At 33.6% G+C, this 27,997-nt stretch overlaps 1 protein-coding gene across 2 annotated transcripts; it reads left to right on the forward strand.

Annotated features, from left to right (window-relative positions):
* Positions 1–364: 364 nt before the first annotated feature.
* Positions 365–27,931, forward strand: LOC125068728. Of its 2 annotated transcripts, none has more exons than XM_047678024.1 (4): positions 365–602; positions 23,581–23,715; positions 23,937–24,018; positions 24,094–27,931. In XM_047678024.1, the coding sequence occupies exons 2-4, from the start codon at positions 23,591–23,593 to the stop codon at positions 25,501–25,503; spliced, it is 1,617 nt and encodes a 538-aa protein (XP_047533980.1). In that variant the 5' UTR covers positions 365–602; positions 23,581–23,590; the 3' UTR covers positions 25,504–27,931. The 2 variants fall into 2 exon arrangements, with proteins under 2 accessions (XP_047533980.1, XP_047533981.1); XM_047678025.1 differs by lacking the exon at positions 365–602 and adding an exon at positions 1,975–1,993.
* Positions 27,932–27,997: the final 66 nt, after the last annotated feature.

A 27,997-nucleotide genomic window follows, 5' to 3' on the forward strand; every position in this document is an offset into this window, starting at 1 on the left:
CGATAGCTAAGAGATGGCGCTGTATCTACAATAACTTGTATTTGTCACGCCCAAATATAACTAAACAACGCTATCTTAAATGATTACGCGACATTGTGAAATAGAATGTTATTTTTTAATAATCCATAGCAGTTTTCAAGTCATGACATTTGAAGCAGAATTTCATTAGCGACTTTTTCCTTTGCAATAATATTGCAATAAGAAAATGACGTTTGTTGTGTTTCTAGTCTTTTTCAATTAATTATGTTCAAGACGCTGTCTCATTCTTTCTACAGCGCGGTCTGCGTGTATTAGAAAGAGAAACACAAATACTCGGCTGCGCTTGAAACACAACAGTATTTCGTATCAGCTGACAACCAAAGCAAAACAGTCGGTGCGCGACCATCTTGTCAAAACTGGAGTCAGTGACAACAAATATATATTTTAAAATGTCCTAAATCGCTTGTAATGACTTAACGGTAGTTCTGTATCTAATAAAGTATAGTGTATAATTGATTTATGTGCTGTTTCCGACACGGATACTATTTATTTCGCTCAAAAATTCGGGTTTGCGTTGCGTCAAATGACGTCATGTGTGTGATACACGTATTGCTGCCGAGTTCGTAAGTATTTTCTTTTATAACTCTATTAATTTAATAAATCGATGGCTAATTATGAATATATAAGTCTTGGGCCAATGCTAGTTTCATTCATGATTCGTAGGGAAATCGCTTTTCGAGCGCAGGGGCTCTCCATACTGAACGAGAAGTTGGCATCTCATTATGCCCTTGAAAATTATGCAGCAGAAATCACATCGTCGCTAGGCCAATTGACTGATTAGCGTTACCATCACTTTCTATCGCTATCATGGGAATTGAATTCATCCTTTTATCAAGAATTCAGGACCACATTCCGCTTGGCAACTAAAAAACGAAAACGGCACGCACTTGACTAAAAATGGAACGCTCTCGACTTATAGAAAGTATTGTTTTGTATAAAACATTCAATATTGTTGCTAACGATGATATTTGTGAAAACGGTCGAGGATTTACGATGAAAACGTTGCCTATTTATATTTTAATGAACGTTAAATAATTTCGTATCGTCATGCAATAGCGTTTTAACATACATCTATTGAATGTAATTACGAACGTTGTTTTTTTCTGTTATTGTAGCGTCATACAAGTATATATATGTTACATCTTGCCTTTGTGGGCGTAATCCTCCAAATACAATTAGAATAACAAATCATTAGCGTCAACTGTCGATTGTCGAAGCTACCTATATCCTAGCAATCTTGAAATTCTTTAATGTAAGAATCACAGATAAACAAATCGAGGGTTATTTTTTTTCCGTGCAATGATAAGTAGGTACTTAGCCAAGGTATAATTATAATCAATTCTTTGTTCGACATTAATGGGTTAACGAACAATTGGTAAACGAAAAAATCCTTCTTAATAATTAATTTAAAATTTATTTTATACTTTTTATGTTAACGATTTTATTTCGCGACTATTTTTAATCTGTATCCGTGCATTAGCGATAGTTATATACATTTTTATTGGTCACGTGTCTCAATATGGCGGTGCTTACAGCGGATATGAATATTTTACAGGTGCCATCCGCTATTAATATGATTATCGTCCTTATTGCTATATTTAATAAAGCTTATAAACCTACTTGATTTTCATGGATTTCACGATTAATGTATATGAAGCTAAGTGATGTATAATGTTCAACAGCTTCGACATAAAATTACTTGAACATTCCATGTACGTACCTAGCTATTGATAGAAATTTTGTGTTATATAAATTGAAAAAATTCACTTATACCATCATATATAGAATAAAACTAATTGGCCGAATTTTATTAATTCTTATCCTTTTTCTGTCATAAAAGCAAAAAAAAAGTAAGTAAACATAATTTAAAAGGGGTATATTGATATTGATTTCTTTATTATCTGGATGTTTTATATATTATAGCAGATATGCACTACAGCTAATTTTAACATAGGTAAGTTGATAAGATTTATCAAATGGTAGTTCAAACTCGTGCTTTTGTGAGTATTTTTAAAACATTTTATTTATTTGTATAAGGTACTCTTGAATTTAGTAGTATGATAATTATTAACGAAACATACTATGTATGATGTAATATATAATCTATCTATAAAAACTATAAACAAAGAGGCCTAGCTTTGCATTATAAATATGTAAAACACAACAGAAAATGCGTCGCGTTCCGGAGGAGTTTTTAGTATAAAATGTTAATAAATAAGTAGGTACGTTTTGCAGTTTCGCTCGGTTTCAATTTAGACAAATAGATGTTATTATTTGAATCGTCAGTAATGATAGCACATAATAATAACATGCAGCTTATTATTGGTTAAAAGAAAAGAAATTATTTAATGAGTATGACTTCCGTTATTGATCTATTCATTGAGATCTATTCCATAGCGAGAGATATTGCAAAGATCATCTCATATTTTACAAAGATGACTCGAACGGCGAGGGTACTTAAATAATTTATTGTTTCAATTCTGCTTAAATCTGACTTGTTTCCAATTTGTTTTGCCCGTATGGCCTGGTATGCCGTATTTAATATATTATAATGATATTGTCTGTTGACCTTGACCTTAGCAATCATAATATTAGTTACGTATTGTGTGAATCCCATGTGGTATATCCAATAATTTAAAACAGCGTATCTAAATTAAAACGGCATATTTTTAATTGGGTGGGTTTATTTTTCAAAATCCGAATGTGATCTAAATTCAAATTTAGGTACTGTGTTTATTGAAAAATATGTTTGTGTGTGAAAAATACGTAATTGTATGTGTAAACATAAAAAGAGTTTAATAGTTATTAAGACTGTTATATTTTTCATACAACTTTGCTTATAAACCATAGTTAAAGTAAAGTACTGAAATTGATTAATTGCATAATTATTGCTTCCTTCGTCTTATTAATGGTAGTGTACGCTCCGATCAGTGTATATAATACACTATAGAGATCATACCACATGATTTCATATTGATTTCTTCGAAGGCAGTGTAATAATAGACACTTGAATTGCAACATCTGATATCTCAGGGTCAATTACGAATATCAGAGACCCGCTGAACTCTAGCAATGTCAGTGTCTAGACTCAGGTGACCGGCAGCGGCTTGCAGGTTGGGACGTTATACGAAAGTTTTGCGCCCTCTTGACACTGAAAATGTAGCCCTTAGGGAAGATAATTAACTGTATATCACATAAGTTAACAAACATACTGTCGATATGATAGTCTTTAAAAGCATTCGGCTTATGTTCTGGTATTTCAGCTTATTTAATCGCCAGTATAAGTTCCATTGATTAACCAGTTTTTCCACTGCAATTACACCGTATTGCTGCGTTCCATATTAAAAGGTGAGAGAGCACGTGTATTTCTATATAATAATATTCGTGATATACAAAACATCTTATATCCCAAAGTTAGCGTATTATCTGAAATTATAAAATAAGTATTCCCTCGACTTGTTTCTTTTGTACAGTTTACACTTCTTTGAATAGAAGCAAATATTTAGATGTATCATTATAAAATTGAGCAATGTATTTTTAATAGCGATAAAATCAATAGAATTGTTTCTGTCAAAGCCATTAGGCGCAATAATTTTATCAATGATCAATTACAAAAACTCCAGCCCATATGGGCCTGAATATTTTACGACGGCTTAATATAATATGCTTTTGTATAATATTGATTGCTATTCATAGCGACATTTGATACAAATATACCTATGTTTTTCGATTGGTACCTTTGGTTCAACTTTTTATTTAGAAATTAACAGAATACACGTCGGTATTTCCAGTACCAACATTCATTGTAATGTTGCATATCGATAGTCCACTATCGATAGACTATCGATACTTTAGGTGTTAGAGATAGTATCGATAATCTATCGATAGTATTGTCACGTGTCAATGCTATAGATATAGTATCGATAGCTCCCCATGAGCAATACTATCGATCCTATTACTTTTAACCTAAACTATCGATAGTCCAAAAATATCGATACTATCGATAGTATCAATAGTATCTCTCTCGATAGTCAAATTATCGATAGTTCGACAACGCTGATTCATTGGCATCGAGTGGCCCATGTTCAAAACTCGTTAACAATAACATGTAAAACATTCGAATCGATATTGACAATCGATTAATTTATTCAAAAGTTGTTATTTGTCTGTTTAGTTAATTACTCAACCGCATTATGGTAATAAAAACAAACCTTAATGATGTGATTGGTTCATTTAAGGTGCATACTTCATGCACCGGTTTGATAAACGATCACTGTTTTTTTTTTAGTAAATTTTTAAGTACCCACTATTCGTCAAGTTTGCTTCTTGAAGCAATACTCGGCTGTCTGTATTGTATATCTGTGTGTTATTAATGGTCACTCGGTTATTGTAATTACGGGTAGAATATCTATGGCCAGTGTTGGTTACATGTTTTTTTTTTTTGCAAAAGTGCTTTTACATACCTATGTTATTAACGTACATACATATTATAGCTAAAATGATTTATTTTATTCTAAAATTACCTGCAACATAAGTAATTCTTTTTTGCATGTCGTAATTAAAAATAACTTACAATTGATCCTTGAGGAACACCCATAATTACCAAAAGAGTTACCGTTAGCGAAAACATGTGCAGTTCTATGTATACATTAAGCGATACTTTCTTTATATGAAACCATTCCGTGTTACTATCAAATGCTTATTAGAAATCCCATATTTCATACGAATAGCATTGTGTTATCTATAATACTTCGTATATATACATAATACATATGCACGAACAACGCCAATCCCATTTTAGCCAAAGAGCTGAATTGAGGAAGGAGTTCCTTAACGAAATCGTATTGCTCGCTTTAATAAAAGATACAAATTTAGAAGCAATTTAAATTATTTAAAATCGGAATTATTGAAATAGTCCTTTGATTACTAGGATCGCTTTTGTTTCTAATATTAAAAGCAAATTTAATCAAGAAATTATACCGTTCTATGACTGAAAATTAAATTTGAAACTGCTTACGGAGCACCCATTTAATCAAACTCGACGTCAAAATATTTTTCACAATCGTAATAAAATCGTTACTCTTATTGATTAAGAAAAAAACTACCGCTGATTTGGAAACGGTGATAGAAGCTCAATGAGATTACCTAAATACTTTATGACAGCATCGTTAGTCTAGTTGATATAAGGACGCGGATCCCGAGATCCTGGTTTTAAACCCCAGGTCGGTCCGATAAAAAGTTATTTGGATTTTCTATTAAATGTCTCATTAACAGCCTTTCACTTAGTGGTAGGGCTTTGTGCAAGCACGTCTGGGTAGGTACCACACACACATCAGATATTCTACCGCCAAACAGCAGTACTCAGTATTGTTGTATTTCGGTTTGAAGGGTGAGTGAGCCAGTGTAACACACTGCCACACACAAGCCACAAGGGACGTAACATCTTAGTTCCCAAGGTTGGTAACGCATTGATGATGTTAGTAATGGTTAATATTTCTTACATCACCATTGTCTATGGGCGGTGGTGACCACTTACCATCAAGTGGCCTATTTTTTCGTCCGCCTACCGATATCATAAAAAAAAGCCTGGACTCTAAAAGTAGGAAATGCAAACTGCTTGGTCCTGAACTCTTTCCGGTCGTGGTGGATTCCGTCCGATCGTCCGATCCGACCTATCGTATTTAGAGTGGGCACCTGTGTTTGCGCGCTCATTTTTGCCTTATAATATGTTCTGCGTAGTTAGTATCCCTTGAGATCAGCCGCCGTGGCCTAAATCGGTCACGACGACCTAAATACTTTTTCTAATCAATGAATTAGTTCACAATAATATTAAAATCTAACTAATACAGTCGTGTTTAAGTCATAATTCAATGCAACCTTTTTAAGAATTGTCCTTTGTCTTGTATACATCTAATGGTAATGATTTCGATGTCCATTTCATTTGGTAATTCATCAATATCTTATACAGCTCTCATTCCGTTTTTATATATTAAATACTGACTTTCAATTTGAGTGTCAACGTTTGCTTATTAGGCTTCCCACAATCGCTCTTAATTACATTCCGTTCAGCCCTGAGACTATTTCATCGGAATTTAATTTATATTAAAAATTAACATAAACGACCGCCGCATGCATTTTTTATAATATCGCTTATCGTGTTCGAACTAATCGTCTCCTGACTGCATTGCTTCTTTTATACTAATCTATATATTGTATATATTTAAGGACTTCATTGTAGCAAATCACGGAACCAAAGGTGATGAAATTTGGGATGTAGTTTGAACCCGAAGGAAGGACAAAGACTACTTTTTAATACCTTACAACCAACCCTTAAAACTATTCGACAACTATCCTCCTGTTTAATTCGATTATTTAATAATTGTTTTTTGACTTGTAAGCCAAAAGCAGCTTTTTCTTTGCCTTATAAGATAAAATTCTAATAATGTCTTACTGCTTTTAAAATCTGAGCACAAACGTCCAGTCAAACGTCAATTTTAAAGATCTAGGTTAAATGGTAGGAATTAATTTCAAATCTATTAATATTATTCCAAAAAGTATAGCCTTGATCTCGTGTCGATAAATCTTACTTAGATTTAGATACAACAGTTCTTGATTGTAATTCAAATTCATACTGACCGTATGAAGTCGCGAGTCTATCGTGAAATATCAAATTAGTTTTAAAAATTTCAATCATTGTCAAACTAAACGTGATTTGTTATTTTACCATTTCTTATCATATAAAACCTACAATCGTGTATTGTTTAATTAAAACCGATAGTAAAACACTTATTTGTTTAATATATCAGACTCACGTTGATAAACAAACAAAAGTAAAGGATTACATTTAATTGAATACAAAAATAGCTCCAAGATAGTTTCAAGGTAATTTGTAGGTCAACTTAAATTAAGAGTTACCTACATATTTCAATTCAAAACGATTGCGCGAAACATGATTCAAAAATTTATTACTGACTTGTGATCTTTGGTAATATTTTTTAACTATATTTATGCCGTAGATCCGTTTGTAAGATCGTACACATGTCGAATCTGAAGCGTGAATATAAAAAAATATATCCATACTCAATACATACTCTTTCTTGCCTATACAAGCCTAGTATGATACATATAGCTTGGCATGTTCTATTCATCTATATAACAATTAGTACTCTATTACCGCTGATGTCATTGTTGTCGATAAAATTTCCGATTCAGTGAAATATCGAGCGGCGAACTGTTTTACCGACCAATCTTAAAACGGGTGTTCCCCATATTGTAAACTTGTAAAGCAGTTAATCAATTGGTCTATTATTGCGTTATTACATTATTTTATATTTAAACGATGTACAGAGAAAGGACTGTTAGATCGACGGATGTTAAAATGAGTATTTCCAGGGTGTTATAATACTTTTATATAAGATTTATGTTTGCTGTTTTGACGTGACATGATTCAATGACCTATACGATTATTTCAATATTTCTCTTTTAAAAATATCTCCCATATTTTACATGTTTATTACATGTTTTGTGGTAGATACTAAGTATTTACTAAAAGACACCTGATTCACACGGACTGAGAGGAAGTAGGTTTATATGTAATCCATTCACTTAATATATATACATATTCCGAATATGTATTCAACAGTCTCAGTTTTATTTCAATTATCGCGATAGCCGTAAACAACATTTTTAAATTATTTTCTTATGTTTGCTTTCATTCGAAAAACAGTTAATTTAAAAAGTAAAATTGGTCAGATCCTTAATGATGCAAGCAAAACATAAAGTTAAAAATAACATACAACGCCCGGCCTCAATCAAAAAGTAGTGCAAACAAAGATTATTATTAAAAACACTGAGAATATAAAAGATAAACTTGTTAAACCGCAACCGACAAATCCATTGGACGATACCGGGTTATCGATCTCAAACATTGTGAATGAAAATCCAAACTGAATATTCACATGCTTTTGTTTATTCATCTTGTAATCGGGCGTAAAAACGTCGTTACAAATAAATCAAAATATACTAGGCTTTTATAAGCACTTTTGAATCGTCATTAAACAAACTATATTAAGTGAAGCTTCCACCCGTCCGGAATGTAGATTCTACCGAGAAGACCCGGCAACAAACTCAGTAGGTACTCTTTTTCAACATTTAAAAATACAGTCATGTTAGTTATATACAAATATATATGTATGTAATATATCCTGCCTGTCAACAAGTATTAACTCCACACTTTTTTATTAATATACATATATATTTTTGGATAGTATTATTTAAGATGAATTTATTATTAATCTTTGCAGCATAGGACCACATTTTTTTATTTCATTTAATAAAGTAAGGTGGATTGGAAAATTGGCCATCTGATGGTAAGTCACCGAACATTGGCATTGAAATTTTAACCATCAAACCAACCAACCTTGGTAACTTAGATGATATATCCATCGTGTCCTTAGTTACACTGGTCCACCATTCAAACCAGAACACAACGTTACTGAGTATTTAATCTAAAATATGTCATCAATACTATCCTATGCAGGAGTGGAGATTTTTTCCCAGCGCTGTACAGATCACCAAATTATTTTATTTCAAACGCTCGCGCTTCGCTAGATTTAAGTTAAACCTTCCAAGTGTTCTTATGAGCACATTAGATTTGGTTGTTAATTTAAAAGGGGAGATCTCTTTATCCGTTCCATTCTATTTGCCAAGTTTCATTAAATACCGTCGTCGTTTACGTAATGGCGTGACAACCAATCTCTCTTTATAGTCTTAGAAAGACAAGTAATTGGGAATTACTTCATCCCAATTTTTAGTAATTCTTGCAATATAATAAAATCATAATATATTTGTTGGTACATTGTTATTGATCTTGTATAGAATGATATTGTCGAAGAGGTGTTAAACCACCTAGGTAATTATTACACAGGAACAAATTAAACATTTACTTGGTGGTAGGGCTTTGTGCAAGCCCGTCTATGTAGGTATCACCGACTCATCATACATTCTCCCTCCAAACTGCAGCACTCAGTATTGTTGTGTTCCGATTTGAATGGTGAGTGAACCAGTGTAATTACAGGCTTAAGGAACATTACATCTCAGTTCCCAATGTTGATGGCGCATTGGCGATGATAGTAATGGTTAATATTTCTTATAGCGCCATTGTCTATAAGCGATGGTGACCACTTATCATCAGGTGGCCCATTTGCTCATTCGCCTACCTATATCATAAAAATATATATTATACAAAATTAGAATTTATTAAAATTGGCTCTCCAAAACCGGGAGATTTGGAGTTTTCGTGCACCTTCGGGAAGTTTATTGGATAAGGATTGGCTGACGATGGAATAGACTCTTATGTCTAGGTCATTTTACTAGATTCTAAAAGTAGTCTCACTAGAAAATCGGGCGAGAAACTCAGTAGTTACACTTTACCATTTCAATTACAAAGGTACGTATGTTAATTAAATCAAACGGACAAATAAAAAATGGGACACTAAAACCTCATAATAATAGTTCTCATCTCGTGCATTTTTTATCTTCAACAGTTTTCCTTTCAACAGTTGTCTGATTAAATAAAGTAATCATTTGACGACCTAGTTTCTTTAGTTCAGCAACGATGTATTATTGTGAGTGTGAAGGGTGATTCAATGTCGTTCAGTGCATTTGAGAGGTTCACTATGAAAACAGAAACTTTTCTCGCTATAGGGGTATCCTTTGTTGTTGCAACTATTGTGGATGTTCGGTGTAATCATAGGCTTGAAGAACTTTATGGTTGAAAGAGCTTTGACCACGTTATTGTCGTAAGGCTTTAAGTTTTTTCGTGAATGATAACTCATTTCATCAGAACACTAAAGTGTAATCATAAGCATCAGGGGCATAGCGTCCTTGTTTGAAGGAACATTGACCATGTCGATCTTGTACGACCTTGTGTATCCCAATGTGTGAGCCAATAAAATCGTTGGCACTTGGGTCATATGGTTTGTAGACACATTTGTTGGAGCTATAGTTTATTATTTACAGTCTAAATGTATATGTAAAATAGTGCTTAGTTACTTTAAACTGGCCCATTTACTTTTCGTATATCAAAAGATATAAGCACTAAGTTGGCTCAAAAAAATATCTGTAGCCGTCCGAAATTTTAAAGTTGGCAGTGTTAATATTTCTGTGCCTGGTCAGCATGTACAGCCGATCATCCTGCGCGTTAACTTCAGGTAGTATCGAATCACCTTCCCATCGCTTGACTGAATAGAAAGTGAGTACACATACTCCCATATTTTAAAAGACGCACTTAAATTATTTAGTCCAAAAAAGCTAATCCTAACTGGATTACAATGTCAGATCCTTCAATGTTCTATTTTTAAATATCGAAATCGTTTCTTTAGAGATTCTTGAATACATTAGAATTATTGAAGTACGGAAAGCTACTCAACCACCTACCTACATTACAACTGAAGGTTGTCCTTGAAACACCGTCACAAAAATATTTCTTTGCTTGCAATTGCTTTTTTGTTACAATGAAACAAAAATAAAAGAGCTTCATGGATTGACCTAGTAGAAAGGTATTTTGGAAATGTTTGAGCACGTTTGTACAAAGTCATTCCGGCATCCAGAGTTAAACGTCAAAATGTTTTACCTTGTAAAAGGCTTTTGTGCAAGCCCGTCGGTGGAGGTATCACACATTCAACAAATATTATAACACTAAACAGCAATACAATGTTATATATTGGTGTTCCAGTTTAAAGGGCGAGATGAGAACAAGGGACGTAACTTGTAGTTCCCATGGTTGGTGACGTATAGGCGTTTTAATATACGGATATAAAATATGAATGTTTGATATTTCTTAGACACAAATTATCAGGTGACCCATTTGAAAACCCCTGCCTTCCTTTTTAAATAAAAAATAAACACAAATTTATTTCTTGAACTCATAAGTCACGGAAAATTTAGAGGCATTTGTGTACTTCCGAAGATTTACATAATGTTACACTCACGTCAATGTCATTCACGACAATTGTTTTCACAAAATATTCGCTCATTAAAATTCATTATTATCTATTTATAGGCGAGTGCCAAAAAAGTGATCTAATTATAAGTGTGTTGACGAAAATGTACAAAAACAAACAAATATCGTGTCGTCGTGAAGCTGTTTTATTATGTAATATATCACTTGCTCCCCTTTATCACATTTAATTATTTGCGTATCAGGTAATAAACTGCATGTAAATCAATGTAGATTTGATTGTGATGGCTTACGAGTACAACAATCTTACCCGGTAAACATTTTGTTGAATACGCCCCCCGTCGTTGACCTGGCGACGGTGGAAGGGATTCAACTTCAAACTAATCGCTGAGTAAACAGACGAAGTTGTGCACCCTCATTCGGCTGACGAATGCGACACGGGTCTGCTTATGAATATCGACCATAAAGTTTAATATTGGAAAACGCGTTATTAATAATGGCCGTCACCGGATTTTGGGGATGTTTAATCACGGCTGCGAACCCGAGATTTTAGTCTTCAGTGAATGATGACCATCAATCGACAGTCTGACTCCATAAGACAGACCTGGTCCGCCGTAGAGGACCAAGGATCGTCAACATAAAGATGTCATTGTTATGTAAGCCTTAATTAATGTCAACGTTTTGAATTCTTCAGTGGTAAAACTAGCAAAACCTTTTTCATTAAGAAATCTACTTCCTTCCAATTTAAATTATACGCTGTGACAATAGACCACAGGACAAGGGTGGATTGAATCTTGGCCTTTCCGCATACAGTTAAGCTATTAAAATAGAGAATTATGGCCGATATATACATACAAATTATAAATGAACGGACGGATAGTTATAACTGTTACATATTACCCTAGCCTGAATACCACAGTGAGTGATAACTGTTAACCGGTTTCCTTTTCGATAACAGCACCAAAAGTTTTTGTAGTTATTTACTTGTTTATATTTAGCTCGTAGTTTAAAATTTAACTCTCGTATGTTTAATTATTATTATATAATTATTTTCCTCAATTTATTGAGACATTTATCTAATTTTTTTATGATTTTGCAAAATAAATTAATTATATATAATTTACTTTACTAGGAGTTTTTGCAATGACCTCTAGATGGGTACCGTCCACTTTTTAATTCTGTTGCAAAGCAACAATTATTTGTATCTGTGTGTTTCGGTTTAAACGGAGCCAGTGTGATCCCAAACGCAAGGCTTATCGTGAGTGACTTACTAGCTGTGATATTTTTCTTTGTAATCCTTACAATTCAATCTAAGGGCGTTTTGACTTGTCATCAATAAGCCAGTCCGCCTTCCTGTTATATAAGTTATAAATAACCTGCGTTCATTAATAAAATCAATGCAGACTTATCGTTTCATCTATTCCATTCGGGTATACAATTTATCGATGAAACATTCAAACTTTGCCTTTGTAAGGTTCGTGAGATTATATCTTTGTTCAATCAATCGTATTCACAACGAATCGACTTTTATTCCGCTGGCCGTCAACTTAATCACTTAAAGCAACGTCAACAGGAAATATGAACGAATTACGAGACACGTATCTGTCTGGCATTCATATTTTTGAAACAAACAGAAAAGAGACAAAAAATTAAGATAATATTGTTATTCTATAATTAAAGAAAGCGTTAACATAAAGATTGTTTAAATTTTGATTTATTATTAGTGACAGTAATTTATTTATTTATTTGGATCCCCATCTGTAGTACATTACATTAGCAGCCTGTAAATTTCCCACTGCTGAGCTAAGGCCTCCTCTCCCTTTGAGGAGAAGTTTTGGAGCATATTCTACCGCGCTGCTCCAATGCGGATTGGTGGAATATACATGTGGCAGAATTTCGTTGAAATTAGACACATGCAGGTTTCCTCACGATATTTACCTTCACCGCCGAGCACGAGATGAACTATCAACACAAATTAAGCACATGAAAATTCAACGGTGCCTGCCTGGGTTTGAACCCGAAATCATCGGTTAAGATGCACGCGTTCTTACCACTGGGCCATCTCGGCTAAATATGCATCTAAAACTCACTTTACATTAAATTAAAACAAACTATGTACAACCGATTACAGGAGAACACACCATTCTCAGACAAAATTAAAAAAAAAGTATTATGTATATATCAAATAAAAAAAAATTAATTGATATAAAATATATATAATAAAAATATATATTTAATAATAATTATTACACTAGAAGTAAGTAGTTAATTATGATGCATTTATGTAAAAATATTTATGGTAATTTTGAGTGACTAACTATCGAGTAAAGTTTATACCGAAGTATTTTCGGGGCATCAAATGGTAAATGGAACTCAAGTAGCGCATTCCACTGAAACTACTAATAAATTATTAAGAAAATAAAGATTTTTTTGTCTACAGTGTGTGTGTTATATATTTATATGATAAAATGTTTTTTTTTTTTATTAATTTGAGTATCATTGGAACGGTTTTCACCTGAATTTGTGTCGTTTCAAGGTTTCAAATGGTATCTGGTGATAATTTATTGTAATAAGTTTTCGAAAATTTGGAGTAGTCCTCGGCAGACACACAATGACTGCTGGTTGCCAGTTTATTTAATATGTAAATGTGTCATTTCACACTACATATAACCAATAGAGAATATCTAGAGAGCGCGATTCAGGAATGTGACATTTTCAATCAGCGCCATCTATCGTAACCGGATAGTAAGTTACACCATCGCTCATACAATATGTTTTATCCCCACCCATATTTTAATAGAACAAAAAGCGTACGACCTTCTTATGTTATTTTCGCACACTAATATCAATCGTAAGGCTTATTGACAACGAAAACAGACCTTGAAATCGGATCTGAGTGACCTTATGCGTACGAACGTTACCTAGAAACAAAGGTATGACTAGCAAGCCTAAATTAATGGAGATCTGTAGAGTTGTTAGACCAAACTTGAAAGAGTCTCACCGCAGTAAACGATCGCAAAATGTCAGAAAATGATATGGGATATTGCCTGTCATAATATAAATTTATAACATACTAGTTGACGCCCGCAGTTTAGCTCGCCCGCATTTTAAGGGTTAGTCCTCAGGTTTCGACTGTAAAAAGTAGCCTATGTTGTTTCTTCGGGCTTAAGCTTGCTTTATATCAAATTTCATCAAATTCAGTGCAGAGGTTTGGCCGTGAAAACGTAACAAATAAACAGACATACTTTCGCATTTATAATATAAGTATAGATAAAAGATAAACGCATCAAAATAGTACGTAAAGTTAACGAGCGAGCAATGGAGTTTTATTTTTGAATTTAAATTTGTTATACGGACTCGCAACTGGGCCACCTGGTAATTGTTAACCGAGCATAGCCCTAGACGTTATAGATAATATCAACAATCCCTAACATCGCCAATAAACCATCCACCATCTTCATACCGGAAAACTACCAGTGCTCGATGGTGCAGCAAAACATCGTGAGGAAACCTCCACGCGTTAGGAAAATTGTATCCTGCTTTCGAGCAGCGTACTTAAATACGCTTCAAGCCTTCTTTCAAAAAGTCGAGGATAGGAAAATTGTTGGATATTTACGGGCCACTTTAATATCACTTAGAAAAAAAGAAAAAAAAATGTACAAGTGAATAAAACAATAGTCGATACGGAAAGACTACTCTCTTTTTTCCTCATTTCTCTAGCAAATTTGCTACGCAGTCAGTTAGGTGTTTTATTGCAAGACCAATAAACTTTGTGACCTCTTCTATTTGATATAATTATGATAATAAGTTCCAATATAGCGTATCAATTTAATTTGTGTTATGACATTTTAAAAGTAGAACAGCACCAGATGTTTTTAAAATATTTAAATTATTGTTATTCACATTAACTATTTCTATTATCAAGTTCTATTTACCTTTCGTAGAAAACTATATATATACGTGTTATATATTTGTATATTTTTAAAGATATACAATTAAGATATTAAATTAAAGATTTACTTTAACTTGCCATATTTTAAATTTCTTTCGATAACTTTAGACTGTTATAATTAAAAAAAAAATGAATTTAATGACTCATTCTCATGAATGAGATTCGGAGATTGTTACAGTGTATTGGAAGTCCAATTTGGACTGGTGGATAAAATGTTGCAATTTCATCAGACGATGTAATAAGCAATAGTAATAATTACATAGTTTCAAAACAAAGTCGCTTCCCGCTGTCTGTCTGTCCCTGTGTATGCTTAGATCTTTAAAATTACACAACGGATTTTGATGCGGTTTTTTTAATAGGTAGAGTGATTCAAAAGGAAGGTTTATATGTATAAAACATGCAGAATATAGTAGAGAAACACTGATCATTTTAGAGATTTCTAATGCGATGTCGTAAATAAACACATTTTTTCGCGCTTACATTGTAAACGCTGGCTGAATCCTACGAGAAATATCAAAATAATATACTACAGTATTGTACACCTTAAAAAGATCTTTAAAAAAGTCCGGGATGGTATATGACATATGTCTATCTCTTAGGGACAACCCACAATAACCATTTTTTATCCTTTACTTTTTACAAGAAATAATGGCAATAATCCTTAATAAAGTACCTAATTTAATGTATTTTCATTGTGCATTTAATAAAGATCAATATAGCTCTCTACAGCATATAATATAATGAATTTATATAAATATTACAGATTCAAAATGCAGGGACATAGCGGTTTGTATTGTCTAATGACTGAAAAACTGTGAACGTTGTAAACGTGCGAAGCCGGGGCGGGTCGTTAGTTAATAATAATTATGTGCTCTTGACCACGGCGGCCGAAGTCACTCATCGCGAGATCTCTGAAACTTCAAGTCCGATTGAGTTACTTCTTTCGCGACATAGAGAGTAGAGTCAATCAAGTATTTTTGGAAAATTCAAATTTAAGGGCGGAAATGGAAGCGGTGTCTTTCCATGAATTTTACTCGTACGAAGACATGCCGAGACGTGATTATATGTCCTATAACCTACCACAAAAATTGGCCTATCATAAAGAAATTTTCAAATCACAAAAACTCATTTGGAATTTTTGGGATTTGTGACGAGAACGCTTAAACAAAAAACAAACGCACTCAGCTTTATTATATTCGTATAGATAATAATATCCATAGGGAAAATAAATGGTTTTATATACAAGGATAATATAAAAGTGCTTCGTCATAATTTAGCTTTGACCTTGTCCTCTTAAACTTGCCTTTAAATATCGATTTGAGTTTGCTGGTATTAATTTGAGCAGCTGCTGGGTGAGAACCGAATTATCCCACATTAAGGAGTTAAATCATTTTCAGTACTTTGTATTGTGTTACGATTCTAAGTGAGTATTCCATGTAACTGTTACATGAGATATATTATTTTGGAACTAATTATCTTTTTCGATAGTATCTATGGGCGAAGGTATGATACTTGACCTATTTCTTAACATCAATGTTCTAACAATTTGACTGTTTGAATCTGATACGTTACGAATGCTACCTGACCCGTGTAAGTGTACATTTGATTTATTTTCTCTTTCTAGCTTACAATTTATTAAATTTAACCTAAAACAATAATAATAACTACTGTTCGAAAATCGACCGTAATTCAATTCGAATAAAATTTAATATACATTCATTCGAAAGGTAAATAAATGAGTCTCAACTGAAAGGTTTTCATCATTACAAATAAAAAAAAAAAACAACGGAACTTTAAAACAACGTGCTATTGATTTTCAAGTAACGTGTGTTGTCGTTGGCAGTATGAATGAAAACAATGAAAGTTTTATATCATTTAACATAATGTATTTTTTTAACATATTACATAAAGTGGTAGCAGCCTATAAATATACTACTATACTATACTATACTGCTCTCCCTTTTGAGGAGAGGGCTTGGAGATTATTCCATCATGCTGCTTCAATGCGGCTTGGTGGATATATATGTGACAGAATTTCATTAAAATTCGACTCATACAGATTTCCTCACGATCACGAAGTACAACCTTCACCGCCAACCAGGAATTACAAACACAAATTAAGCACATGAAAATTAAGTGGTGTTCGCCTGGGCTTGAATCATCGGTCAAGATGCACGCTGTCTAACCACTGGGCCATCTCGGTTTATTACATATTTTTATGGACATAATATATACTTTTTTATTTTCTCCATATTTAATTTAACTTTGCCAAATTTCACGCTCATCCGTGCGCGCAAAAAGGGTTTTACCATTTTTCTGTCCCGTGAGTCACATATGACTTATGCTACCTAGAATATTACATAGAAATATGAAAAAATACATAACGTACCACTTTGTTTCTGCCTTCAAAGTCAAAAGTCAAAGTCAAAAATCTTTATTCAATATAGAAGTGTTTGCACTTGCTTATTGATTGTCAAAAATCTACCACCGGTTCGGAATTTAGCACCTCGGACCTGAGAAGAACCGGCGAAAGAAACTCAGCGGGATATATATTTTTTATTTTTTTTTAACCATTTTCCATGTAGGCACAATTTCAATTTCAATTGTCAATAAAATCTTTCTAAGGGTATTTGGAGCCAAATGCCAATACTTTTGTAATTGCACATCGGTATCTAAATATTAAAATCTTGATATAATTGATTTATACCTGATAAAATTCTAATCGTCATCGATGTACAATCGCATTGATTCCGTTATAAGTAGATACTTATTTGAAACTTGCTATCCTTTTTGCTACCCACGCGCTGGAAGGAGATAGAACGAAACTTACAACAGCGTTAGCTATTATCCCAACACTATCAAAAATCTATCCCAAAACTCTTGATCATATACGCATAATAATGAAATTTATTTGAAATACCTTTTTTTAATGAAATTGTTTTGTTATAGTATTTAGTCTAGATCCTTGAATGAAGTATATTATTCTATAAAATATTTTATTATATGTACGGAGATTCCTCTTAAGGAGTAGTTGTCGACAGAGTTTCTTAATAATTCTTTCCGGTAACCTTTTTTAGTAAAATTTGGTAGTCTGACAAATTGGTCACCACCTGCTATTGAGCTGCCAACATAGGGGACTAAGATGTTATGTCCCTTATGCCTGTAGTTAAACCGGATCACTCACCGAGCAAACCAGAAGACAATAATAAGTACTTGATATAGCTGTTTGGCTATGTGAATATGTGATGAGTCGGTGGTACCTATCCAGTTTTATTGCCTCTTTAGTTTAATATCTAACCCTAAGGGGAGTAGAGAGTAGACCAATATTTGCACACACACTTGTGCTCTATAATATGTTGTGCGTATTTCGCTGGTCTCCCTTGAAATTGGTTGCCGTGTCTAAAATCGGCCTGGACGACAGCATCAACTATCTGGACGTGCCACAAAGCCCATCATCATCAACTATCTGGACATACGTTCACATCACCTTACTTAATCTGACTTAAAAGCAAAGTAAAGTTTGAGTTTTAAAAATGTACATTTTCAATAATGTCTTAACTGATGACAGTGTCAAAAAGTTGTATCTGCATGTCTAAAGTCCATGCGCACAGTATACATTGTAATGCAATTCAGCGCAATGGCAAGGTCGTTATAATTTTCTAATGCCGATCAAATTGCAGCGACAATTTCAAAGATAATATGTTTTAATTTCCTGAGCTATGATATGAGGAAGTAAATAATGATTTTTTTAACTTTAAAGGTCACTTGTTATTACAGTTATTTTTTGGTGTTTGATTGTATTTTTAAACAAATGTCCCGTCAACCAAAAAATTTGTATACCCAAAACTTTTCAATGAGAAAAGACTCTTGCATATTTTTCCTATTGTGTATTCAATTATAACGTTGACATAGACAAATGATTAAAATAAAACCGAGTCGATTTTCATCAATAGTTCGACAATTTTATATGACGTAATAACACGTGAATCTGAACCAAATGAACACGTGTACTTAATTCGTGTTTATAATTGAAGTCGTGCTTGGCGTTGGAGGAAATATCGAGAGTTTTTTCGGGCTACATTTTTATTTATAATTTATTTCGTGCTCGGCAGTTTCGGAAAACATCGCGAGAAAACCTGTATGTTGCGTCGAATTAAATTCTAATGCACATATTAAACTGCTGCTAAGGCTTTTAGAAGAAAAGTTGGCGTAGTAGAACAAATACCAAACCAAACAAGAATAAGATGGGATAAGACAGTTATAATGTTCTTCTATAACTTATTATCTCACCATAAGGTATCAGTTACAAAAAACATACTGTATATCAGAAAAAAACCCAAACTCAGATGAGAAGACTGTGAAGAAACTAAAATTCAGTCATAACAGGCATACGTTTCATTTTTCACCTCGTTAAGAGTTCGTCGCGACCTTGACCAAAAAGCGAAGTGTGTCGAGGCGCGGGCCATCGGCCCTCGAAAGTGAAAACAGCGCACGCGCAGCGGGACGCACCTTACGACGGGACCGGTTGATACTTGCGTTGCTTGATACGTTAAATAGGACTAGTGTCTGGACTTATGGCATATGTACAAGTTACAACTTTTACACATAAAAACCCAAAAATATAAAATAGCTATGTCCTGTAATTTCAATAAAAGAAAGAAAGAAACGCTATAGAAGTGTACCATATTTCTTCTCTTTTCCGCAATCTGTGGGAGTGATTTGGTGTAAAGGAACATAGTGTCTAAAAGGAAGCCGGGGAAGCACGCGATATTTGATTTGACCAATGATCTCGCGCGGTTATATATGTAGTTAGCTGTCAGATGGTACCAAACCCATTTTCTAAGACAATACAATACGTTTATATTGCTTATATTGTGTTTATACCAAGGTGAGATGTCAGATGAGACACGTCATATGCGACTACTCGTTCGTTGTTTTTATTTACTACAAGTATCACATACTACAGTACTATACAGAGAAAGATGATTTAAATTTGACGTTAAATATCGTCTTGAGCTAGTTCAATATAAACCTGGAAATTACTCAAAATCAACAAACAATTTATATAACTGGTTTCCGTGGTTTGGGCCACATATAAGAGGGAGTTAGTACCATAAGAGGATCTCATGATGTTCGGTTGAATAATCGTGACGTGAGAGCGTAACAAACAAGAAAACAAACTCATTTACACATTTTTAATATTAGTAAGGTTAGGATTTGGAATAAAATTATTGATCAATTTTATTAAAGGTTAATTTCGAATTATACAATCAATATACTCCATTGCTAAAATTTCAATCAATAGTGAACTCGTCAAAATTGTTAACCTCTTTGCTTAATAATTTATAAGTTTTTTTTTTTTTTGTTTTTATTTCTATTCAATATGTATTAGCTTATATTATTTTATAGTGTTGTTATGTTTCTGGTTTTTTTTTTTTAATATTTATATATTACTTACGTAGGAGTGTAGTGTTTAGTATTGTAAAATGCCTTGCTTCCTAAGTTTACTCGATAATTTGTTAATATGCTTATTGCGATATTTTGAAGTTCTGTATATAAAGAAATAAATTTGGTAATATTATCTGATATAACATCGGTTCAGTAGTTCAGTTAGATGCTGCCCATAAATATTATCTTCGTGATAAATATTAACCATTCCTTACATGGTCAATGCGCCACCTACCTTGGGAGCTGTGTTATCTCCCTTGTGCCTGTTGCATAGGCACACTCATACCCCGAGAACCGCATCTAGGTGTTGGAGGCCCGCATAGGCGGGCCGACCGTCAGAGAGTCACGGTAGCGGTAGCGTTAGCGATCCCGTGGCGCCCGCCGAAAGACGGAGAGGGTACCGCTGGTTTTTTAGTGGGTACCTGGGTGCACTCGGCGTCGAGGGCTCCGGGGCGTCCCCCCCCCCACTTTCCATCACGTTCAAAGCTCATAATAGCAATCAAACAGGAACAATAAGTATTACCGTTTGGCAGTCGAATATATAATAAATGGGCAGTACATACCTATTCAGACGGACTTCCACAACCCCTACCACAAAGACATATATTGATTTTACATTTAAAAAAGGCGACAATGAATTAACTTATCGCATATACAAATTTGGGTTTAATATAAATAGTAATTTAAATAACAAAGTAAAAAGCATAAAAACAAAACATTATTTGCGGTTTTTTTATTGTCATTGTTTGTAATGTTATCAGCGTGTTATCGCTATCACAGTGATTATATTTTCTTTGCCATGAACAAATTTCATCACGTGATCAAACGTGGGGTCAATGACACGAGGCATAGATTGCAGGTTCAATAATATAAATTCCTATAGCCTATTTATATTTATAGCCTTTAGCTTAGTTTCTTTCGCCGGTTCTTCTCAGGTCCGAGCTGCTAAATTCCGAACCGGTGGTAGATTTTTGATTATCAATAAGCAAGTGTAAACACTTCTATATTGAATAAAGATTTTTCACTTTGACTTTGACTTTGACTATTCCAACCACAGGAGGAGTAGAGGCATATAAACAACTTTGACGTTGAATTGACGGGATATCATTGGTCGAGATCTTGAATAATAATCTATGATATTCTTCGGCGGATTTGTTATCGGAACTTTGAATGTGAAATTAAAGTCGATATGAATAAAATTACAACTACACCACAGTGATTAATTAATATTTATATATTTAATGACTACCTCCGAGCTCGAGTAGTGTGTACACCGGTTTTCATGTGTACGAGGTCCCGGGTTCGATTCCCGGCCGAGTCGATGTAGAAAAGTTCATTGATTTTCTATGTTGCCTTGGGTCTGGGTGTTTGTGATACCGTCGTTACTTCTGATTTTCCATAACACAAGTGCTTTGGCTACTGACATTGGGATCAGAGTAATGTATGTGATGTTGTCCAATATTTATTATTATCATTATATATTTAATTAATTAATTATTATTAATCACTGTTTGTAGTGCATAACATAACAGAGATATTAGCAAATACATGGAATATCTTTATCTCAGGATTTTTCGATTAGGATATAGTATACGTTCATATTTGGTTTACAAATACAACTCTTAAGAACAAAGCTTTTGTTCAACTATGGGATTTGTATCGGCTGTTCATAAACGTTATACTAAACTAGAACTTCGACTGGTATTTCTTTTCGTGTTTATCATATTATGTATAGTACCTACATGCATATCGTATATTTTAATTTAAATAGTATTAATCCCACCGGTAGGTACACGACATCCGTAGCCTTACTTGAAATCTTGTCTAATAATATTTTGCCCCCTCTTGATCTGAATTATATATATAATGAAATAAAAAATAATTAGAGTATTTTGTGTCTTTGTATTATTGCATGGAAAATAATAAATACAATAAAGAAACTGATATGAACAAGACGAAGGTTATGTACATATGTACTTGTTCCTATCGATTGATGTGGTGCGGTTTGAAGGGCGAGTGAACAACTATAAACATACTTATGGGATGTGACAAGAAACGGGTTTTAGTCGGTATTTTAGGGAAAATTTGGTCACCATTCTTATCATCAAGTAGATCATTGACTATTCCTCAAAATTTGATCGATCCGAGGTTCTGAGTGAAAACTCCGGGCCACTAAAAAGTTTTTGAGTTTTTTCTGTTTAGAATTTAGACGTTGCAGCCTAGAAAATTTGTCCCGCCTGATTTTTAGCCAGCTAGTAGTATATTGTGGAGTTGCAGATAATTTAAAATTATGAAGGATAGGTGAACCAATGTCCTGTTTTCTGAAATCTGAAATGCCTTACATGAGGTTCTGAAACACTTGCTCTATAATGTCTGCTGTTAATGATCTAATGATCTTTGATTGTTAATGTCTGTTACGCAATTGGAAAATTATTATTTACTACAATATAGACTTCTTGCTTTAACAAAATATTTCTAAAAGTGTCACAATTTTATACTTATATATAAGTTAGGTACTGTGTGTGCTGTTAAGATAAGTTGAATGTTGTGTCGAAATAAGCAAGCAATGTATTTCAGTTTTTATCAGGAAGCTATTAAAAGCAGAAGTTTATTATTGTCTTTAGATATTAATAACTCTTGTGCAATACTGATACATCATATTAGTCATAATTTATACATAGATTGTTGGAGCTATTTGTGTGTGATATGTCATAGCGTAGGATATCATTCATTTGGATTTATTTTACAAGTTATACTTTACTACCGGCTCCGGCTTCGCACCTGTGTAATGTAATAATAAAGAAAATATAAATAGATACATATAATAATTCCCTATAGCAGTCAGGAATAATGTAGATTTCTATCAGAGATATTTTTAAGAATTAAAAAAAGGTTGTATAGACTGCTACAGATGACAATATCGGCGTGAAAATTAACTGATGGATTTATCCTCTCTTAAGGAGTGAAATTGAATTTTATTTCAACTTTTACATTTCACACATAAGTTGAAGTTAAGTTTCATGTTCATCTACATTTCACCTCGTCCTCCTGTCGAACGATATTTTGCCATACAATGTAGTCACCAACTTCGCCCTTCTTTTCTTTAGTTATAAGGGCGATCAATATTGATAGCGATTTATGTACATTTTAAAACTTTAATATGAAATGTCTTTATTTTCAGATAATACAACATGCAAGAACAGGACGTCGATGGTGAGCCGGCGCACCACGCGCGTCGGCCCATGAACGCCTTCCTTATATTCTGCAAACGACACCGGAGCGTCGTGCGCGACAAATACCCGAACTTGGAGAACAGGTAAACAATAATTATATGTCACGAAAAGCGTATTTGGGCTTTGCATTCACACCTCAACAGTGTATGAAATGTGTATGAACATACTATGAAAATTTGTAGAAAACAAAATACACCAGTGTTTCAAAATATTTGATAATTATAAGTTCAGTTTGAAATAATTTGGTACATAGTTTTTTCTTTTGCTCTGGTATGTAATTAATTTTCAATAAACACACTTTCAGATCTATCACAAAAATTCTCGGCGAGTGGTGGGCCAATTTGGACAAAGAAGAGAAAGCTTGCTACACAGGTCTTGCTAAACAGGTATGTCATTTGAATATCTTGTATAATTAATATAGCTTTGAGACGAGAAACTAATTATGCTAATCTTATTTCCAGTACAAAGACGCATTCTTCAGCGCCAATCCAGACTTCAAATGGTACAAGTTGCCCGCACCGCCTCTACGCACTCTTTCCTCGCGTCCTCGAGAATCCACTGAAAAACCTATAGAGTCCCTCAACAATGAATACCAAGAAAATGAATTGGAAAAAACAAATAACAATTCTACTAAATACGACTACAACAAAAAATCAAGTGATAATGTCTCTGAGATTGAAACAAAACCGCTGTCGATGTTCACGCCTGGCAAGTTAGCGGACGAAGCTCAAATGGGAGGACTCAGTAGCCTCCTAGCTACTAAGACTGAAGTTCAAACTCCCAACCCCTACTACTCACCCCCTTCTTATAAATATAACGCGATCTCAACTCCAATCGAATACAGATCTCAAAACACTGTAGACCGTACGAAATCCAACAGGGAAGACAGTATACGGGAATTACAGAATGCTCTCACTGAAACCACTAAAATGTTTGAAGAAGACTTTGAAGGGAAAGAAAAGCTGTACCGCTGTACTGCAGCTAACGAGCCATTAACCAACCAAGACGTTATTGACCAAATAGTTGATAAACGATATTCTAAAGAGGAAGAAGGATGTCAGAAAAGCTTGTCAGAGGACGACGAAAAGAATTCGAAATCCGGCAGATCGTGTAAGGGGAAGAGGTATCAAGAGTTTATGGCTGTTGGGGGACTAATGAACAAGAGGCAGAGGAGAGATGGCAATGACAGTAATCCAGACGAGGACTACAATGCTTCTAGTAGTTGCGATCCTGGATCGTCACTTGAGGAATCGAAAGTAACTGAAGATATGCAAAACAGCTCCCTAAACGATGTGTCCGTCGATATCGAACTTAAAGAGGAACAAAACGACACGCCCGATCCCGACAATAATGCAAACAAAACATTCAAGGCTGCTGACTTCGACTTAGACGCTAAAATTAGAGCGCTACCCTCCCTTAGCTTAGAAAAGTTTCAGCAGAAGAAACGCGACAACAAGCGCAAAAAAAAGACGATAAATCTGAAGCCAAAAGCGCTCGAATCGTCACAGATAATAAACTCCGTTCTGCGTCCAGTATTGGAAGAAAGACGCGACACGGCCGAGAATTGGCGGGAAACCGTCATAGGAAGCCAGAAGCGTAAACCAAGGAAAATAAGTATTACAAGGCTCGAGATCAACAGCTTGGTCTCGAGCATGGGCATGAACGGTGGCAATAAAATTAGTCCAGAGATCAAAATAGCCACCGAGGCTCCTTGCACCGTCGTTCACAGCATGGAGATTTGCAACCAGACGCCCAGCAACGTGGACCTGTTCGCGCTCGCCACGCTGGCCGAGGTCGCGTCCAACACCTCCAAGATAGAGGACACGGATATCAACGCCAAAGCGAACGGTGACAACGCTTCCCAGGTATAAAATACCATCACAACTAGCCTTAATGAGATATTCCAAAAATTATTTACTTTATAATCAGATAATATTTATATATAGATCTACTTTTACATTGTACGCATAAAGATTAATATGATTGTACACTTTAATTGTAGTTTTTATAAATTAGAGATAGAATTTATTTATATTAATGGTAAAATAGAGAACTATATGTATACTTAGGTTGAATTTGACGTTTAGGCTGCTAAAAACTGCTTTTTAGAAATAAAACATGGTGATAGATAGGATATATATTTAATGTTACAAATTATCACAGAAATAAAAAAGCATAATCTATTTACGTGTAATTTTGAAACAAAAATAAAAATAATAAGATTATTAACTCGATGCGGTTTACAGCGTTCTTCTTTACCAAATTGTCAATTAATGAAAATTTGTTAATAAAAAGAATATACTGTATTCTAGCCATTCATCACAATATAATTTTTAAAAATGCCAAAAAATAAGTCATACATATAAATTGAATATTTTTTAACCTCATTATGTATAAAGTTAGGTTATGAAATCGCCTTAATACATTAGAACATAGATCAATAACTAAGACACCACGTGCATAGACTGCATTGCATTTTGGAGGTGATTAACTGTTATGTTTATATGATTGCTATGTGCAATTGTATATTATTGTATACCTAATATATTAGAGACATTTTCACTAATGTGATTTCAACTAAAAAAAGCATAAATATGATCATTAGTTTTAACCTTATATCGATATTGATATTATGTGTGGTATAAAATTAATAATCAAACTACAGACGTGGGTCGCTCTAAAGGCTACGCGTCATATTATTGAGGGTCAAACCCCCAATATATCCCTTGTGATAACTTTCGAGTAGTTTTAGCAGAAAAAACATATTTTTCATTTTAATTTATCGTTCCTCGATCACTCGTTAATGTGTCAAATTATCCTCTAACTACACTCTGATCTATTTTCGACGCTACGTAAGAAAGTAATGTCCCCAATTAGGTACCTGAAGTTTGTCGAAAATTTTCATGAATTTCACTTATAAGAAAAATCATTGCATCTTTTTTTATTTAAGCTATTTTTAATAATCTTTAATTTTACACCGTTCGTAGTTTAGTTATTAATTTTTTTGTGGAACAGTGTTTCTCAAATTTTGTTCATGTTTTTTATTTTTATTTTGATGAATTTATTTAAGGCTTCTGTGATTCTAAACATTACATAGAAATTTATAAACAGAATGTTAATGGTGCGAAGCGTTTGTCGATGGTCTAGTCTAGAATAGTATTTTAAAGAAATAATCAAGTACTAAATTCGAAAAGTGCACTTATATTATTTAAAGTTACAAACGATGACATAAGCCATAACGTGACATGCTCACCCAAAGACCAAATGTATTTAGTATAGACAAGCTAGGCTGTAGGATTACCATACATGTAAAAAATAATTAGTATATAAAGATATAGTATTTTAATTGTATCTAGTACTTGTATTACAAGTTAAATGATTTGGCATTCCGAAATTACAGATTTTATCCTCTTTTTTTTAAGTATATAAATAAGTTTGAATTTTTGTTATTTCTTCTTCGGGAAGCTTAAATCTATTGTTGATTTTTTATTATTATTTTATAATATAGTTCTATTTATTGTTGCGTTCTCGGTAAAAGTGGCGAGCTTCTGATGGTTCCTTAATGAGATTTATCGCTGAACTGTATGGGGTTCGGATATTAAAATAAACATTTATACCAATCATCTTATGAATATAATTTTTGCCTTGTTGAAATCAGAGCCTTATTTTAAAATAGTAGGGTTAAGATATATATTACGAAGGGGCCATACGCGGAAGGATAATCAAATACGTATAAATAAATTTTGAATATGTATATATATACATTTTTTAAACAAAAAATATTAGAGCTTACATTTTAATTCTCGTAAACATAAAACCTGTGGAGTGGTATAAAATATTGGTGCTGGCAGATCTGCATTAATTTAAGGAATGTTCTTCATTTTGTAGCGTCCTACGGCGAGGGTTAGAGATTATAGTCAAATTACTTTTTAAGATGTAAAACTAAATAGTTGCAAATGTAATTGTGTTGTAAATAAAACAAAGACTTCATACACAGCACAATAACTTGCAACAATATTTTTTTTATCAATATTATATCGAACTATCATAACTAAGTTTATTATATATAATGAATTTAAAAAAACGAACTAGTTCGATTTGAATTGAGAATATTTTTTGTAGATATTTAATGTTTTAATTGGTTTGAGAAACACTGGTCTTTATTTGTTGTAGGGCATAATAAGTCGGCACCCAAAGTGTTAAGTTGGTTCCAAAGTGTTTGTTGAATGTTTTGTTACACGCCAATGCGGTTAAATATATATCCCTTTATGTAGTAATAAAGTTTATTCATATTAACAATTCAATTGTTTCATTCCAACCCTTATATTTATAATGATATTTCGGGCTGTTATAATTAACGCACCA

This window comes from Vanessa atalanta, chromosome 14 (genome assembly GCF_905147765.1).
Source record: "Vanessa atalanta chromosome 14, ilVanAtal1.2, whole genome shotgun sequence".
In the NCBI taxonomy this organism is placed as follows: Eukaryota; Metazoa; Arthropoda; class Insecta; order Lepidoptera; family Nymphalidae; genus Vanessa; species Vanessa atalanta.

Excerpts from the sequence above, each read along its gene's own strand:
- LOC125068728 (XM_047678024.1), top strand. The coding sequence starts at position 23,591 with ATGCAAGAACAGGACGTCGATGGTGAGCCGGCGCACCACGCGCGTCGG. Across the intron at positions 23,716-23,936 it reads TACCCGAACTTGGAGAACAG|ATCTATCACAAAAATTCTCG; the intron begins GTAAACAATAAT and ends ACACACTTTCAG. Across the intron at positions 24,019-24,093 it reads ACACAGGTCTTGCTAAACAG|TACAAAGACGCATTCTTCAG; the intron begins GTATGTCATTTG and ends TCTTATTTCCAG.